The sequence below is a fragment of the Podarcis pityusensis genome (genome assembly GCF_964106645.2).
Source record: "Podarcis pityusensis genome assembly, chromosome: 6".
In the NCBI taxonomy this organism is placed as follows: domain Eukaryota; kingdom Metazoa; phylum Chordata; class Lepidosauria; order Squamata; family Lacertidae; genus Podarcis; species Podarcis pityusensis.
The window spans coordinates 10,441,212-10,459,014 of record NC_138030.1 but is presented as its reverse complement, the minus strand read 5'-3'; the positions used below and the strand labels follow the sequence as shown (position 1 = coordinate 10,459,014).

General features: G+C 42.2%; 2 protein-coding genes across 6 annotated transcripts in view; one reads left to right on the top strand and one right to left on the bottom strand.

The window, feature by feature from the left end:
• Positions 1–476: 476 nt before the first annotated feature.
• PSMA7 (proteasome 20S subunit alpha 7) lies at positions 477–7,651 on the bottom strand. The gene is made up of 7 exons (XM_081010338.1): positions 7,445–7,651; positions 5,017–5,143; positions 3,279–3,403; positions 2,356–2,478; positions 1,635–1,754; positions 1,286–1,348; positions 477–706 (listed from the first exon to the last, which is right to left on the bottom strand). Exons 1-7 carry the CDS (start codon positions 7,538–7,540, stop codon positions 608–610), a joined length of 753 nt encoding a protein of 250 aa, XP_080866464.1. The 5' UTR covers positions 7,541–7,651; the 3' UTR covers positions 477–607.
• Positions 7,652–7,834: 183 nt separating this feature from the next.
• Positions 7,835–17,803, top strand: part of SS18L1 (SS18L1 subunit of BAF chromatin remodeling complex) — a 20,650-nt gene continuing 10,681 nt past the window's right edge. The window contains exons 1-3 of one of the 5 annotated variants that reach the window (XM_081010335.1): positions 7,835–7,888; positions 16,631–16,707; positions 17,391–17,475. In XM_081010335.1, coding sequence (XP_080866461.1) covers positions 16,631–16,707; positions 17,391–17,475 — 162 coding nt within the window. In that variant the 5' untranslated portion in view covers positions 7,835–7,888. Of the gene's footprint in view, positions 7,889–7,924; positions 8,541–8,562; positions 8,761–16,630; positions 16,708–17,390; positions 17,476–17,803 lie in introns of those variants that run through there. The other 4 variants (XM_081010333.1, XM_081010330.1, XM_081010331.1 and 1 more) reach the window with 4 other exon arrangements.

Genomic DNA, 17,803 nt, shown 5'->3' with positions numbered 1-17,803 from the left:
TAGCAGCTTAAAACTTAACTGAATACTTGAAATTGCAAGAACTCTGGAAGTATGCCACTGAAGTCAACGGAAAACCTCTTGTATTCCACAAGAATGCCTTCAGAACCATTACCTTCCTTTATCTGCTGTCCCAAGTACTGCAAGATGTGTTTTAAGTTTTACTTCTGACTTTTACACCCAAATGCAGCACTCAAGTTTTGAACCAACTTGTTTATACTGCAAAAGATGCGGGAAAATTAGGGGTTTTGATAATAACGGCAACAAAAACATCATTTGCAACAGGAGGAAAGAGAAGGCAGCAGTAGTCATGGACAATAAAGAGATAGCAAATAAGGGTGACTAAAAATCAAGTTTGCCCTCAAACTTTGGGTTTATACACAACTTACAAAAAAGGTTTTCACTGATGAGAGAAGTTGTAGTACCATGACCAAGTTAAAGTATACACTGAAAAATCAGGTACATGGCATTAACAGATGTTTAAAAAAACACAGGTGGTTTATTATAGGCCACTTGACAGTGAATAGGAAAATGGAATGCCTACATGTCTATACAGAAACTCATGATTGATTTAAAAACCAAAAATGGCTAGGCAGTTGAGTTTCACACATCATGTTGTTGTTGTTTTCTTCTGTTTCTTCTTCTCGTTTTCTTCCTTCTCCTTTTCAATTTCAGCAACATACTTTTCAATTTCATCAGGGCTCAAGATCTGTAACAGCAGTGACAAGATTGTAGTGGGTCTGAGTACCATGTGCATGCAAGGGCTTTTCTATGCCTCCTCTACTGCTAAGGATCATGTGGTCATCCAGAGCAGCATGAAGAAATCAATGTGTCACCCCCTCCCAATGGTATGCACAGGCGTGCTTTCCACTCATTCATGGGACTGTTAGGATGCTGTCCCCCACATAGGGAATTTAGGCTAATTTAGGAATTATCAAGCCAATTTGGTTTTGGACAACCTCTTAAATGAGAGGCAGCACGAGATGAGGAACAACAGCTATGAACAATTAAGGCTCAAAGTGCTCCTAAGTATGGAACACGATCACAATGGAATCCCCAAATGAACAACTGAGGTCCAACTTTTCAGGACCAAGTAATAAAAAACAACAGACCCTAAAGTTGAGTGTGAAGCATTGCTTGGATACAAACAGGCACAAGAAGGTTTTATTGAATGCTAAAACTAAAGGGGGCAAGTCAGTCTTAACTGGAGGCGAGTTTAAAACTGCACTGTTGCTACTGAGCAGAAATCGACGCTGCTTTTGAAATTCAGAAGCCACTGGAAACTTACCTTAAGAGGCTGGTTTCTTCTCATAACAGCCAGCTCAATATTTTTCCCACCAGACTGTACAACCTTAAATTCAAGAAGTTAAGCAAAAGTGTTAGGAAAAGACTTTCCTGCAACACAAAAGTATTTTTGCAGAAATATTAGAACCATTGGCATTTTAATTCTTGTTTTTGCTAAATGAAAATTAAAATATATTATAACTATTAGGGCATGAGACCTGGCTTCTCAAACCTGTTCAACAGCCAGCGCTTTAACTTTAAAAGAAATGGAAACTGTATGTAAACCTGTCAATAGCCACCCGCCTTGTTAACTAAAGAAGACTCAAATTTAAGACTTGGTTGTTCCAACTCACTTCAAGAAGTGCCTTAATCACAAGCTTAATGGTCAGATCATCTGTTTCAATGGCTTCATCAGTATAGTTTTTTTCCAAAAATTCACGCACTGACTTCGCTCCTCTGCCAATTGCATTAGCCTGGAATTTTAAAAGTTTATTAGAAATGAGTTTGCAAGCCAACAGAAAATCTAGATGCATAACTGAAAAATGTACTCTCTTGCTTAAATTTTCTATCTATATTGCCTTGAAGTGTGTGATAACACTTAAAATCTATGGGTTATATGCAATGCAGTTGTTGCATGAGCAGAATAGAACTTCCATTTAAACAATAAGGCTTCATTTTCCTTTCCCCTACAGCCCCCTGTGCCTCCTCAAAATCTGCTCCAGAACAAACAGAACTCTCCTCGTGCAGTGCTGGATAAAACCCAGAGTAGCAACAACAAAAAGGACAATGGGAACTAGCTTGCAAATTTCTGGATGCATCTAAAACTAAGAGAAACAAAAATGACTTTTACTTCAGTCCTTTAATCGTCAGATTCCCTCAAAAGCCAAAATTTTGTACTCCAGCCCACCAAAGACAGATCCACACATCCTTTGGCAAGGAGAGAGAGGGTTGACCATACGTTACTGTGTCCCCTGCCCCCTTGCTATGAGCCAGAAACTTAAACTGTAGATAGATTTACTTATGTGAATGAAGTGCTTCTGTTCATTCCATCTTAGCAAGATAAACCCAACTCACTTTCCAAGCATGGTATGTGCCAGAAGGATCAGTCTGATAAAGCCTTGGAGTTCCATCGAAGTCAAATCCTACAATCAGGGCAGAAATACCAAAAGGCCTGCGGCCATTGCTCTGGGTGTACCGCTGAGGAGGAAGAGAAAAAGGTTGATTAGCATAAATGTAAGCCTAAAGATGTACAGATTTCTCATGAAATACATGTATAGCACTGGATATTTTTCTTAACTTATTGACTGAGGAAAACATAACCATTGCAAGTGTTCTGAGGAGTTACTTTATTATTAGACCGTATGAAAAAAAAGAACAAGCTGGAATCAGAAAAGGCCAATTTAACTGGTTTTGGTTTTTCCAGCCCACTCCTGACAAAATTAGGAATTTTTACTAATGGATTGTACAGAGAGATTCTTCTTCAGTAGTAAACCAGAGCTCTTTTCCAATTTTACTAGGAATACCCGACTCACTTATGGTCAAAATATACATTCACTAATTAATGTGTTAATGATCAGTCCACTGATTCTTAATAGCTATCAGGTGTTGCAGTAGCAGAGAATAAGAGATTGGAGATGACTTCATATTTTAGTTATTTTTGAAATGCATTGTTGGTGCATTGTTTGTAAATGTTGAATATACATACGTCTGGTGGACCTACATTATTGTCTGATTTAGTTAAGACAAAATTACTAAAGTTGGGAAATGAAAGGCAAAAAGTGGCAGAAACCACAACCACAATTTCAAATACTGACACCAGGTAAATACTAATTCATATTACTTTTCACTGTCTGTGGAAGAAACTAGGGAGGCATCTATACATTGTTACTCAGCAAGTTCAATAAAATATAGCAGCTGCATTACATTATGTTTCTCTGGAATTCTCTGGTATTAACCACCTTTTAACAAGCACTATATTGCTTTTTCTTTGTACATACCTGCTTCAGGCTAGCAATATACCGTGTAATGTATTCCACAGTGACAGGGTCTTCCACTGTAAGTCTATGACTTTGGCATTCCACCCGAGCTCTATTTATAACTATCCTGGCATCTGCTGTGAGCCCTACGAATAATATAAATGGGCAAAATGTGCCATTTAGCATACAACACATAGAGAAACATTGCTGCTTTAGAAAACATTAATCAAAAAAAATGGGTGAGAAAAGAGGATTAATGACAGGCCACATTTATCGTGCTGGTTAATAAAATATGTATGTTCAAAACTTTGTAATTTTGAGGGGAGCTGCATCCAGCATTACTCTAAGCAGAGTTCCAACTTGTGTTGGAGGTAGGGGGCAGATTCTTCCTTTCCCCTGCAACCTCCTGAAATGCTATTTCAGAGGGCTCAGGGACTCTGCAGAACAGCATTGAAGGTGATGCTGAGGACTTACAAAGGGACCTGGCAAAAAAAAAAGAATAGTCACTCCCCTTCAGCAAGGAATCTCCAATGGATGTTAATTTCCTTTGCAAGTGGAAAGAACCCTTCTATTCAGAGGGGCAAGGCTAAATCTAACTCTGTACATTAGAAGTTGGTAGAAAACTAGAGGAAACATCCAATGTATGTCCTGCAATGTATTAAGAGTCATACTGGTTATCAAGCTCAAAAGATTTTTGAGCTGAAAAGATTTAAGCAGACTCTTCCTGACTGGCCTTCTTCTACTCGGGCTGCTTTTGGCTAAAAAGGAAAGAAAAGAGAAGGAATTCTGCATCAAATTTAGTCCTTAGTTTTGAACAGATTGAAAACTCTGTGTTAACCTATTTTGTTAATATCGTACATGGCAGCTGCCAAATATTCTTTTTAGAGCTATGAAACACAAATTGGCAAGGTTTGACAACCTAGAGTTTAAGTACTGGGCTACAAATCAGGAAAGCTATTAATTTTATACCTAGAATAATTAGATTAACCGCTAAAGAAAGTTTTAACAGGCCTTTATTTTATCATTTACATTTTTCGCAATTGTTGATACTTTCACTATCTGCATTCAAATTTTAGAAACTAATCATAATTAGATGGTGTACTTTTAAGCATATGCAAATACTTCACATTTGTTTTATGAGAAGTTTATAACACAAGTGTACAAGAAAATGAAGCAGAGCAGTTCCTAACAGAGCTGTCCAAGACAACACCCTGAACACAAAAAGCAGAGGAGTCACTTAATTATTATTATTTATTGACTTTATATACAGTGGTACCTCTAGATGCGAACGGGATCCGTTCCGGAGCCCCGTTCGCATCTAGAAGCAAATGTAACCCGCGTCCGCACGTCTGCGCGGGTCACGTTTCGGCGCTTCTGCACATGCGTGTGACGTCATTTTGAGCGTCTGTGCATGCAGCGAAACCCAGAAGTAATGCACTCCGTTACTTCCGGGTTGCCACGGAGCGCAACTCAAACGCGCTCATCCTGAAGCACATTCAACCCGAGGTATGACTGTACTGCCCTATACCCAGGGGTCTCAAGGTGGTTCACTTAAAATCATCTCCCTCACCTATAACATAACCTGAATTTAATTTTTTGCTTTTCTTTGCAATTAAGGTATTTAGAAGAGCTACCTGAAAGCTGAAAAGAAAAAATGACACCGCTTATTTTTGCTGTACTGAAGAATGTTCTACTAAACAACTCAATTTTACTCCAAAGCCCCATTCCTGGTATTTAGGGGACTTCATCATAACAGTACCTGCAAAAGCCATGCAGACATTGTCATCAAGGGCACAGATCTTTCGGACAGTTCTTTCATCCTGAAGTTTTGCCACAGATTTCTTCTCCACGCCAAGAACAACAATATCTTTTCCTCGTACTCCAACCTTAAATATTACACAGTGCATTAGAGATGACATTTTCAAACAGCTCCCTCAAATATTAACTATAATAAAGTGTGACAGAAGCAAAAAACAATAGGTGAAGGCAACCCACATTGACTAGACAACAGTGCTTTAACACTGACTTGCATACGAAGCATGAAATTGTTTACATGTGACTATAAACAGTATTTTTGTGATAATGAGTTGGCATATCATATTTCATTGGGTGATATCCAATTGCATCATTTATACCCAGTGCAGACCCACTGAAAACAATGAACCTGCTAACACTGGATATCACCCATTAAACTGAAGAAAACTGAAAATATTTTACAGCTTTAAATAATTTTAAGATAGATGAAGAAACTTTAAGCAAAGTTCCAAATAATCTATAATTTTCTTATGTTCAATTTCTGCCATAGTCATACCTATTCCATTTCTCTCAGCAGTATCCAACCTCTGCCTTTCATGCTCACATCTCTCTGAAAATTGAGCAACTTCTGAATGCTTTAATGACCTCATCACAGAATCGTAGAATTGGAAGTAACCCAAAGCGTCATCTACTGTTCCTTTCCTTCCACTTCACTTATCAGCCTTTCACCTTACTTTCAATGCAGCTCCTCTTTCAAATATAAAACACACAATTTAGGTAGTGATGAGGCCTCAGCCACACTCTGCAATGATCTAATCTCCCTTAGTAGACTTTGACATGGTTGCACTTTCATTCTTCACATGCCAGCCCACTCCCCCGATTCATTATATATGCACCTAAGCCTTCAGAATTCAGTCATGCAACCTCCACTTATCAGATATAGTCTGACAACTTGTTCCTGTGTTCTAACTGCATGGTTGCTACTAGATTTCTTCCCCATGGTTTACACAGCCCTTTCAGTCAACTCTGACCATGCTATCTCTCCAGACCCTTTGGAGTTCTATGCCTGAACATCTGAACGACACCATATTAAGGAAGGTTGTTTTAACAAATCCACTACTTCCCTAATCTTCACCATTATGAATGTGTGTAGCCATATGCATTTGCACATGTCTGTATTTGCACACAAACTTCCTGGCATGTACTAGTTAGACAACAAGTGTGATGGGGTAAAAGAATTGGTGAATATTCCTGCTAGCTCTCTGCCTGCAGAGTGGTGGGATTATGTGTTTAGTGGGGGAGGCATTGAAGCATAAAATTCTGATTGCCTTTGTTCAACAAAGGCACTGATTAGAACTGGCACTTCCTTACAGTTCCTATGTGTGCCACATTCTGAATAACAAATTAGTATAATTTGGATATGCAGTAAATTAAAATATAAACAAGGAACTGCAGAAGGGGAGAAGGGAATTCAAAATCAGAATTGATTGCCTCTGATTTAAATTTATTTTTATTTTGTATATTGTAAAAGCCTGCAGCCACATTCTGAAGGCTATTATTTTTTGTTACAATCACACGCCTGCATCATCAAAACGCTGCCCCACATCGTTTGCCTACTTAATCTGAATTTTCTGCTTCCTTGGAATATCTGATAAATTTAAAGGAACACGATAGAAATCCCAAATCCCCTTCACACCTGAACAGCCTCAGCCCCACCACAAGCTTCAGTGGAGGAGGTTTAAATGTGCTCTTAATGTTTTCGAGGGCTGTGCTCCGAAAGATCTGGACTCCAGCATCTCTTTGTCAGGGGTGCCAACTTGGAATAAAATATTCTCATGATGTGGTGTGCACACACAACATTTGAATGGTAATTATTAATTATTATTATTATTATTATTATTATTATTACTATTATTTATTGAATTTATATATAGCCCTATACCGGGAGATTTCATGGCGGCTCACAGAACAAAATCAAAATATAAAACCACAAAGTATATACGGTAATCAAAATAAAAACAACAACCCAATAACCTCCCCATCATCAAGTTGGGGGTGCGGAAGCAAAGGGAGCTGGCACCTCTGTTCCGCGTGTTCACCCTCTCACACAAAAAACACCGGGCTTATTTATGTTTATGAAACATGTTTTATAAATAGACGAACTTATAAATGAATTAAATAAGCGAGCTGAGGCGCGGCTCCCTTTGATGGTGGAAAGAGCCTGAGGAGAAGGGGGGGGGGAGACCTGTGTCCCCAATAAATAATAATAATTATTATTATTATTTTAAGAAAAACAGAATTATTATTTTAAAAAAAACAGAAACCACCACAGGGTTTTCCAAGGACGCGAGCCCGGCTCCTCCGCCCAAGGCTCCCGCTCCCCCTCGCGGCCTTCCGGCCCCTCTCTTTCGGCCCTGCCTCCTCCGCCTTACCGCTGTGGAGCCCTTTTTCACGGCCTCCTGGGCGTACTCGACTTGGAAGAGGTGCCCGTCAGGGGAGAAGACGGTGATAGCCCGGTCGTAGCTCATGGCCGCCGCTGCCTGAGAGAAACAGAAACGGCCGCCGAAACTCTCCGCCCGGCGCTCTTCCTCCTCAAAAGAGCACCGTCACTTTCCTCGCCGCGCACGCGCGAGACGGTATTCACGCAACGCCCCTGCGCACACTCCGGCGCCCCAACCATAGAGTCAGGAGGGGAAGCGCGCGAGGGAAGAGGAGGGAGCGTACGTGGAGTGCGTACCCGCCACCGCCGCCGCACTCAATCCACTCGGGTCTATCGGCTTGGCTGACGCAGAGCGGCGACGCGATTGGTCGAGTAAGCCCCTGCCCCGCCCCCCAGCTTAAGGCGAGCGCTTTGGTACGCAAACAGCGGAGGTGAGGTAAGCGCGCGGGCGGCCGGCGAGCCGAGCGGCGCTGCGCACACGACGTACGCGCGAGCTCGACGACTGTTCCTCTCTCCGCCTCTCCACCTGCCGCCCTCACGCACTTGGCGTACCGCGGCCTCCTTTCCCTACGCACTTGGCGCACTGAGATGCTCCTGTTGGCCAAGACAGGGAAGAGATGCTATTCGCTTGCGACAGGAAACCCAGCAGCAGGGATGCACCATGTGCATTGCAAAGGGGGAGGAGGGGAAGGAGCTGGATTTGGAGGAAGGGGGGGGGTGAGCGGAGCAGCTCAGGTGGCTTTGCTGCCTCCTCCACCACCAAGCCTCGGCAGCTGGCTCTCCGCCTTGCATTGGGAGTAGGAGCGTCCAGGTAAAGGGGGTGCACGAAGGTTCTTGGTGCAATGCCCCTGGCTCATTGCAAGGCGCAGATTGTACCATCTGCTCTGGCTCCCCTCCTCATGCACTGCGGCGAATGCTGTGCCCGTGCACGGCAATAGCAGCTAGATAATAACAATATTATTACAGCCTGGGAACCACTATATTATCTGACACATCTTTTTAAAAAAGACCATCCCACCATGTCGGTTGCCTTTGCTTCTGCTCGCCCAAGAGGCAAAGGAGAGGTCACCCAGCAAACTATCCAGAAGGTAACAGAAAAAGAACCGGGGGAGGGGGGTGGAATTAAGAGCATGCTTTAATATAGACAAGCGTGTGTGTGTGTCAATGTGTGTGCAAGTCTCCATCGTAGGGAGTGGGGAGGGGGAAGGGTAATTTTATAAGATGCTCCCGCTAAGTAGTGAATTTGCAAGGGCTTGGAAAGATGGACCTCTGTAGAAGAGAAGAAGGAGGAGGCGGAACAAAGCAAAGGTGTTCAGATGATGGCAAAGGGAGAGGGGGAAAGATGGAAAGGATCAAAGGAGCCGGGGCAGAATGTTGCAAAATGAGACGGATATATTTTCCTTGCAGGATCTTCGTGCTTGGAAATACTTCCATTGCTGCGTACGTTGCAGAAAATAGCCCAAAGTGCAAACAGACTGTTGTGTGTTATATATGACAGCATAGCAGCGTTTTTAGCACAGAAAGAGAAATCTGCCTATTTGTGGCCGTACGTCTTTATCTTTGTATTTTCCTGTTCGTTTTGGAAGGCTCGTCATGGTTTTAAAGGGGACCTTAAGGAAGTGTGACACTGGATTATCGCTGCTTTTCGTCTTAAGGCTTTCTCTTTTTTTATTACTATTATTATTTTAAAAGAAAATGTGTATTGATGTCAAGTGTTTGGCATGGAACGATTCTGTAAGATCCTCTGAAAAGCAACAACGTTGCAGATTCAAAGGCAAAATCTTAAATGCTTGATGGAGGGAGGTTCGGGCATTTTCATTAATTCATTTCTAAATGGGAGCAGAATTGTAACCTTTGTAAGGAAAACAAGGCAGGTGTTCCCCTGTGTACAAGTTTGCAATGCCGCTTTCTGAAGAGGAGAAAGCCCTGAGAGGGAGAGAGGCAGGGGAATGTACCATCCAAGTTCTCCCCCTGCCTCCCTTTCCCAGGGAAGGGGCTGTAAATAATAGGAGAGGTGTGGAGATGTCAATAATGAGTAATAGATCTGTTAACGCTTAAACAATACGCTATTTCCAGTGCCTGCCTGTCAGCCTCCCTCTATCCTTGGAAGCGGGCATGCTCCTAGCTTCACTGTAGCAATTGTTCAGGAGTCTTAGCCCAGGGTCTTGGAAGAAGCCAAGGAGGATTAAAGATCTGATGACAGCCTGTTTGCCAGTGATGATGGAAAATGCAAGGAGGTGGTGTTGGAGCACAAATCTGCAGCACATAGACAACGCTGTCTTGCAAAAATGCAAGATAGCTTGTTTAAAAACTCATCCTAGCAGGTGTAGATCTGGAAGTGTACATTAGGCAGGTTAGGAACCTCCTGCCCTCTCAATATGGGTAGGACAAAAATAGCCAAAGTTAAACGCTTAAGGCTACAGTTCCAAGTCTAGGAAGCAAAGCAAGTGATTTGACCTCTGAGTAAACATTTGGCTGCAAGTCACATTGACTTCCATGGGAGAGATGATTGTTTATGTAGTACTATAGTGTTTTATATAGGAACATAGGAAGCTGCCTTATACTGAGTCAGATCATTGATCCATCTAGTCCAGTATTGTCTACACTGACTGGCAGCTGCTCTCCAGGATTTTAAACTGGGGTCCTTCCCAGTTCTGCTTGGGGATGCTGAGAACTGAAGCTGGGACCTTCTGCATGTAAAGCAGACGTTCTTCCACTGAGTTATGGCCCTTCCCCATATCAATCCCTGCCCCAAGGAGTTTACAGTCAGCAAACAGATCTCAATATACGAGTCACTATCTTAATGAAATAAATGGGTCTTTCACATCCTTCACTCTCAGCTTAATAATAATAATACCCCACCCATCTGGCTGGGTTTCCTCAGCTATTCTCGGTAGCTTCTAACAAAATATTAAAACATGCCCTGTGTTGGTTTTTCTTACAGGTTGCTTGTTGGTACTGGATTATACCAGAGCTTAGCTGACAAAGCTGTTTAGTAGGCTGGTGTGATACTGTGAAATAGATCTCAAACAGCTCAAATAAAATATGCTGAATATTACAGTTCTGAAAATGTTTTTAATTTGGGTTTTTAACAAGATGTGTGGGAAAAGGTGTGGGCATTTTGTGATGCGTGCTTCATATAAAAGTGAGCCCTTATCGTTTGTACTGCAACTCTTTTGCAATCCTTTTGTCAAAGCATTTCGTGGAAATTGTTTGCTTATTTGGAGTCCTTGCTACTGTACATTTAAATCCAAGCCTGAGAGCTAATTAATCCTGGTTGGCGTTATTTATGCTTAATTTGGCATTCACGGGATTATCACTAGTTTAAGGCCAAGCAGAGCATGAAGGTGGTTGCTATTAGTATCTTGTATTCAGGGATACATACATTATCACTGTGTTTGAAGGTTCTATTGATAGGTTTATTGACTGCCATCAGATGCTGCCAACCTTTTGGGACTCTGTGGGCAGAGTGGGAACTTTCTCTCAAAGTGTGATAGGCACATCCCCCTCAGATTGCTTCTCTCCCCACACCTATTTCTGAGTCAGACAGAAAACCGGAGGCTCAGTGAATCAAGAACTACTGCTTTTCCGTGGGGACTGGATAAAAAAATGGATCCAGCAGAACTAAAACAAATCTTCCTGAATTTGCATGCTTTTGCCACAGGGATCCCCAAGAACTTTCAAATTAAATCTTTCAGTGGTAGACTACTCAGTAAAAAAAGTAAAAAAAATCATAGATCCGATGCTTGTCAGCACAACAAAAACATTGATCCAAGGCATATCTTTGTGATCGTTACACAGCATGACAATGAAACCACCAGAACATCTGTGTATGCATAGGTGACCTTTGATTTGATACTGGTTTTGAGGTGATCCCATAGGAATCTATATAATCTTCCCTGTGTTACAGTGCAGCTTTTCAGCCTGTTTATTATTAGTAGTAGTACTAGTAGTAATAATAAAGCAAAAAACCACAGCTTGTCAGGGAGAGACCATAGCTCAGTGGTAGTAGTAAACATGCATTGAATCTCTAAGTTTAAAAGAATCAGGACATGTACTCTGGACTTTAGGAAGGCCGGTTGCAGAAAGCTCAAGGAACTACTGAGTGAGATCCCATGGCCACTAATACTCAAAGAGAAGAGAGTCCTAGATGGATGGGAGTTTCTTAAAGGTGAAATATTGAAGGCACAGGTGCAGGCAATTCTAAAGAAACAGTGTGACTGCATAAGGAGCTTACAGATGAGCTGGGATTTAAGAAGGGCACGTATAGGAAATGGAAGAAAGGGAAAATCACAAAGGGGGAGTATACATGAGTAGCCAACAGTTGCAGGGTGAATGTCAGGTTGGCCAAAGCTCAGAATGAGCTCAGGCTTGCAAGAGAGGTTGATAATAATAATAATAATAATGTTTCTTCAGCTATGTTTGAAGCAAGAGGAAGAACAAGCAAGTGGTAGGCCCTCAGGGTCCCTTCCAACTCTGTGATTCTAGGTGATTCAAAAGACCCCTGTCTGAGACCCTGGAGAACCACAGAAAGTGAAAGCAGACAATATTGGGCTAAAGGGCAAATTGTCTGACTTGAGATAAGGCAGGTGTTTCAGTTCCTGTGTTATCCCTAGGCCCCTGTCTACATAGGGAGCTGCCTTATACTGAGTCAGACTACTGGTCCCTCTATCAGAGCATTTTCTACACTGATTGGCAGCAGCTCTCCAAGGTTTCAGGCATTCAGGGACATTCCCAGCGCTGCTTGGAAATGCTGAGGATTGAACCAGAGATTTCCTGCATGCAAGGCAGATGCTACAACACTAAGCTAAAGCCCTTCCAAAGTTTCGGCCGCACCCCCTTGTTTACTATTATAGATCATCTCCATGCTATTCTGATTCTTAATGCCACTGTAGTAATTGAAAGTAATAACAACAACCTTGTGATACTTAGATGAAGGGCTGCATAGAAATTTAATTCTATTATTAGTAATATATTTATATTTATTAAATTTCTATGCTGCCCTTCATCTGATGATTGCAGGGTGGTTTACAATATAAAAACACAAAAATACATATCATAATAACAAACAAAAATAATACTCCAGCATTATATGTAATAAATATAAGCAAGGTGACAATTATTTGCATTAGTATTATTTACTGAATTTATATACTGCCCTATACCCGAAGGCTGCATGAGGTTTAGTCCAGATTTCAGTGTGAAAGTCTAGCTGTGGCTGGATCATGTCTATAGCCACTTTATTGGTGAACGATTGTCCAACAAAAAGTTCTCAAAGTTGTTTGCATGGTAAAGGGTGGCTTACAAACATATTGCTTTGGGGTAGTCTTTCACACGTAGGCCTTCCTTGCACAAAGAAATGGACTCTCTCTCCCATCTTATTTCTTTCAGTCTTTCTTGGAGAGAAACCCCTCTCTGGAAGCACTGCTTTCCTCCCCAAAGACCTAATTCAGGAACAGATCAGATAATGATAACCATCTAGTTTCCCCTTTTAAAATTTATTTTTAATTTATTAAACTTGTGTATCACCCTTCCTCTGGAGATCTCAGGGTGGTTCAAAAGATAAAAACTCAAAACAGACAATGGGAACAAACACATTTAAAAGGGTATAGGATGTTAGTCAGCCAAAGGCCTGATTGAAGATGAACGTTTTCACCTGGTGCCTAAAGGTGTATAATGAAGGTGCCGGGAACATTTGGAAGATCCGCAGGTTCCCCACTTCTGATGTGCGTATGAGGTGCATCTTGAATACTCTGCTGTTACAGATGTTGTGCTATTATAAGCCCCTCAGGTGCCCAGGCATAATTTCAGGGGTGAAAAAAAGGCAGAAGTGAGTTGAAAGAGAGAGCTAGTTATCATGGAACACCCTGACCCCCAAACACATCCAATACCTTTTAAAACAACCTAGTTTATGGTGCTGGTAGACACCCATTTCCATCCATCTCCTGTTAGACTACAGCTCCCATCATTCCTGGCCAGGGGCCATGCTGGTTGAGGTGAATGGGAAGTGTCCAACAACATCTGGAATACATCAGGCTCCCCATCCCTGGCATACATTATTAGTTACCCCTTAAAAAGCAGGAATGGGGGATATGTGACCGACCAGATGCTGTTATACTCCAACGCCCATCATTCCTGACCATTGGTCATGCTGGCTGAGACCAAGGGAAGTTGGGAGTGGCAAACGGAAGGCTAGAGGTAGGCTGACCAAAATGTTTGAATGGCATGATCCCATTACCCACAGGTCTCTGTAACCCCCTGCCCAATCTCTCATTTGCTTCCTGTTCCTCCACCCCTGGCATAATGTGCTTTTTGATTTGATCAAATATCTGTATGCCACATTCCCAGGGACATAGGAAGCTCCCTTCCACTGTCAGATAGTTGGTCCATCTTTTTCATTATTGCCTATATTGACTAGCAGTGGCCTACCAGGGTTTCAGACGGCTGACATTCCAGGCCCTGCTAGGAGATGCCAGTGGTTGAACCTGGTAACCTTCTGCATGCAAATCAGATGTCCTGCCTGAGCTACTGAGGAAGCTGAGCTCAGGTCAGCTCAAAGGTTCCTCACATCTGCCATAGAGCCATGGGAAAGAGCCTCAAAGAGTGGACACCTGCAGTCTCTTCTGGGAGCCACAGTTGGGCCTGTGTTGTATATGGAAAAATCTGAACAACTTCCCAAAGCCCCCGACAGCCATTATGTTTTATTTATCTTACTTCATCTCACTTTGCCCTCTCTTGGGAAGTTGCAGATTGTGCCCAATGGGACACATCAAGCAAATGGGGAGAAAGCAGCTGTGAGGATGGGGTGGCACTACTCAGGGTATCTTGACCAAGCCCCACCCATAAAACCTGCAGCTAGCATTGCAGAGACACACTGTCCTCCCCAGCCCCACAGAATTTGTGTGTGAGGGCTAAGCCTCTAAATACCAGGAATGGAGAGCAGGATTTGACCACAACACATAACCACATTTCCAAGTACAGCACTTTACTGTTTCCTTTGGAAGTGCACGGCAGCTATGCATTTGCAGGAGATAAATTCAAACGGATGCATTTTCCAGAGGAGCCACTGTGGTAGGAATGAACAAGTTGCCTGCCCTGGTGTCCCATGGCTGAGCAAGGCAGTGTTTTGTCTTTCTTGTATCCCAGTTTGCAGATGGTTTACCTTGCCCCAGAGACCTTTTGGGGAACCACCAGACACAGGCAACTGCCTTACACTGAGTCAGACCATTGGTCCATCCAGCTTAGCATTGTCCCCACTGACTGGCAGTGACTCTCCAGGGTTTCAGGCAAGGCTCACTTGCAGCCCTCTCTGGAAATGCCAGGGATTGAGCCAGCAGCCTTCTGCATATGACTTTTAAAAGACATCTGAAGGCAGCCCTGTATAGGGAAGTTTTTAATGTTTGATGTCACATTTGTGTTTTCATATTATGTTTGAAGCTGCCCAGAGTGGCTGGGGCAACCCAGTCTGATGTGTGGGGAACAAATAAACAGCAGTGCAAACCAAATGCTCTGCCACTGAGCCTATGGCCCTTCGCTAAGAACCAAGTTTGCCTGTCCCTTTATCTACACCCCCCACCCCAATTTTATATTCCATTTCTTAGACTGAACATTTTGAAATGCTATATAGGACATTTATATATATCTTTCTGTAGCTTTTGGGGTAGAAACCGAAACAAACTGGAAATAAATACACTAAAGAAATGTTTGTGCTTCCTCCAGTTCCTTTGCACCGATTAAAATACAAATGTGAAATGCTACGAAAACCTAGGCAAAGAGATGCAGTCCGTGGTTGTGTCATTTTTTAACAACAACAACAACAAAAAGCAGCAATGAAATTATTTCAGGACTTCAACCTTCTTCCACATGAATTAAATTGGCGACCAGGGTGTGTGGGGGGGTGGGCAGGATCCTTTGCTCCATTCCTTTATGCTTTTCCCCAGTCGTGTTCCCTAGAAACAGAAAGGATTCTTCTAGAATTTAGCCAAAGGCATAGTTCAGTCAATCATTGCTTTTGATTTTCTCCTAAATGCCATTTCACTGGTGCGTGGCTGCACAAAATCCCCTTCTGAATGGAAACGTCTCTAAGGAGGGAGAATAGATTGAGGATCTTCCTGCTCTCCTTTCGTCTGCTGCTTCAATCTAGTCACTGATGCAGATTTCAGGCCGAGTTCTGCATCCCTGTTTCTTAGACCACCATCACCAGCTTGGATGCTTCTACCGTGGAATAGGATTTAATGCATGGCTTCCATCCACCAGGAACTGTGTGTTTGGTATTGTGGGCCCAATTCTGTGGAACGTCCTTCTAGCAGAAATCAGACCCCGGCCCACACTGAACTTCAGACTTCTCAATTATTATTTTAGCAAGTGTTTTGAGTTTCTGATTCCATGGTTAATTTTGTTGTTGTTGCTGTTTAGTCGTTTAGTCGTGTCCGACTCTTCGTGACCCCATGGACCAGAGCACGCCAGGCACTCCTATCTTTCACTGCCTCCCACAGTTTGGTCAAAATTTGGTTTGGTTAATTTTAATAAGTGTTTATCTTTTGTAAACTCATTGTACACAGTTTAGAAACCATGCTGCTAAGCGGTATATAAATTGTTGAAATAAAGAAAATAGATGCAACAAAAGAAATAGTCTTAGTAAACCAAAAGGGTGCCTCTCCAGAATAAAAGGGTTGATCATGCAGCAGGGCATGATCTGATCTATGTGTTTTTCAAGGCTCAGATTAATTCTACTGGATTCAGCTTTTACCCAGACCCCATGGAAAACCAAAGTGTGCACAGAGTGTTTTACCTGCAAGGGGATGGAGAGGCTGATCCAGGAGTGGTGCGCCCCACTCTAGCTAAAAAATCCAAATCTGTTCACAGACCTAAAAAGGGTTATGAGCCCTCGAGTAGGCAGTACCAGCCGGTGGTCTAATTCTGTATAAGACAACTTCAGATATTAATTTCCATAATGGTGGGGTGCTGCATTCATATTATTCATAAATAACTATCTCCCTGCTTCTTTCACCTTGCTTTATCTACTTTTAATGATGATTAATGCACATGCATAAAGAGCGTGCAAGGAAAAAGAAGACTACAGAAAGTTTTAGCTAAACAAAGGAGGGAATGTACAAGGTCCCTGACTATGTTTCAGTCAGTCATATCTTGATCTTTTATATTCTGTTTTTTAATTCAGATGTTGGATGAAAACCATCATCTAATACAGTGTATTATGGACTATCAAAGCAAGGGCAAAACAGCAGAATGTACTCAGTGAGTATGATTTTTTGTTGTTGTGTTGAAATATATGTGTTAATTGTTTTATTCATTTAAAAACCTTTCTAAACTGCTTTATGTTTAAAAACAGCTAAGCAGTATACAGAAACACCACATAAAAATAGACCAGTGTCATAAAAACAGAAAAGCAACGTAAAAACAGGAATCTAGTTATAATAGGGTCTAAACTTATGGGCCAAGGAAAGCCTGGGCAAAAAGATATATCTTTAAAACATGTATGAAGGAACTGATGGATTGTGCTTCATGTATAGCACAGGGAAGGGCATCCCATAGTGCAAGGGCAGTAGTGGAAAATGTCTGGTTTGGGGTTTGACCTGTGATATTCTGTAGGGTGCAATGTCACCAACAGGATTTCCCCAGATCTAAGTGACATTGCAGGTTTGAGCAGGGGCCAGGTGGTATTTCAGGTAACCAGGTCTCAAGTAGTTCAAAAATTTATGCTAATAACAAGATCTTGAACATGGCCTGGGGCAGGATGACATTGCATGCGTAAACAGGTGAATGTTAACTCTTGACTCCTGTTGCTACACAAAACCTGTGTTTTGCTGAGCTTGCAAAGGTGAGTTAGATCAGACGCACATAGCCACTCCAGAGAAGAAAAGGTGTTTTTCTAACCAGCTTTACTTCCTTAAGATAATGTCATGTTCCTTTGCTTACAGATATCAACAAATTTTGCACAGAAACTTGGTCTACTTGGCAACAATAGCAGACTCGAACCAGAATATGCAGTCCTTGCTTCCTGCTGTAAGTACTGACTGATGAGATTGAATGAAATCCAGTACTTGCAGCTAAAGATATGCTTTTTGTGGGGAAATAAACAATGCTGCCAACATGAGCACAAACCCAATGTGGGCATGCCTGGAGCTGATTTCCCACTGCACATATTCTAGGGTCAATACCATGGTTATAGAAAGTGCATTTCCTTATTGCTAGCCTGCACATATCTGGGGACTGGTCTGGCCATGAAGTGGTAGAGTCTTGGGGTGGAAGAGCTGGAGCGGACTTTGCCATGCTGGACTGTAGGTGGGGAATTGCATTTAAGAATTTCCTCTGAATTGTTAAAATAACAACA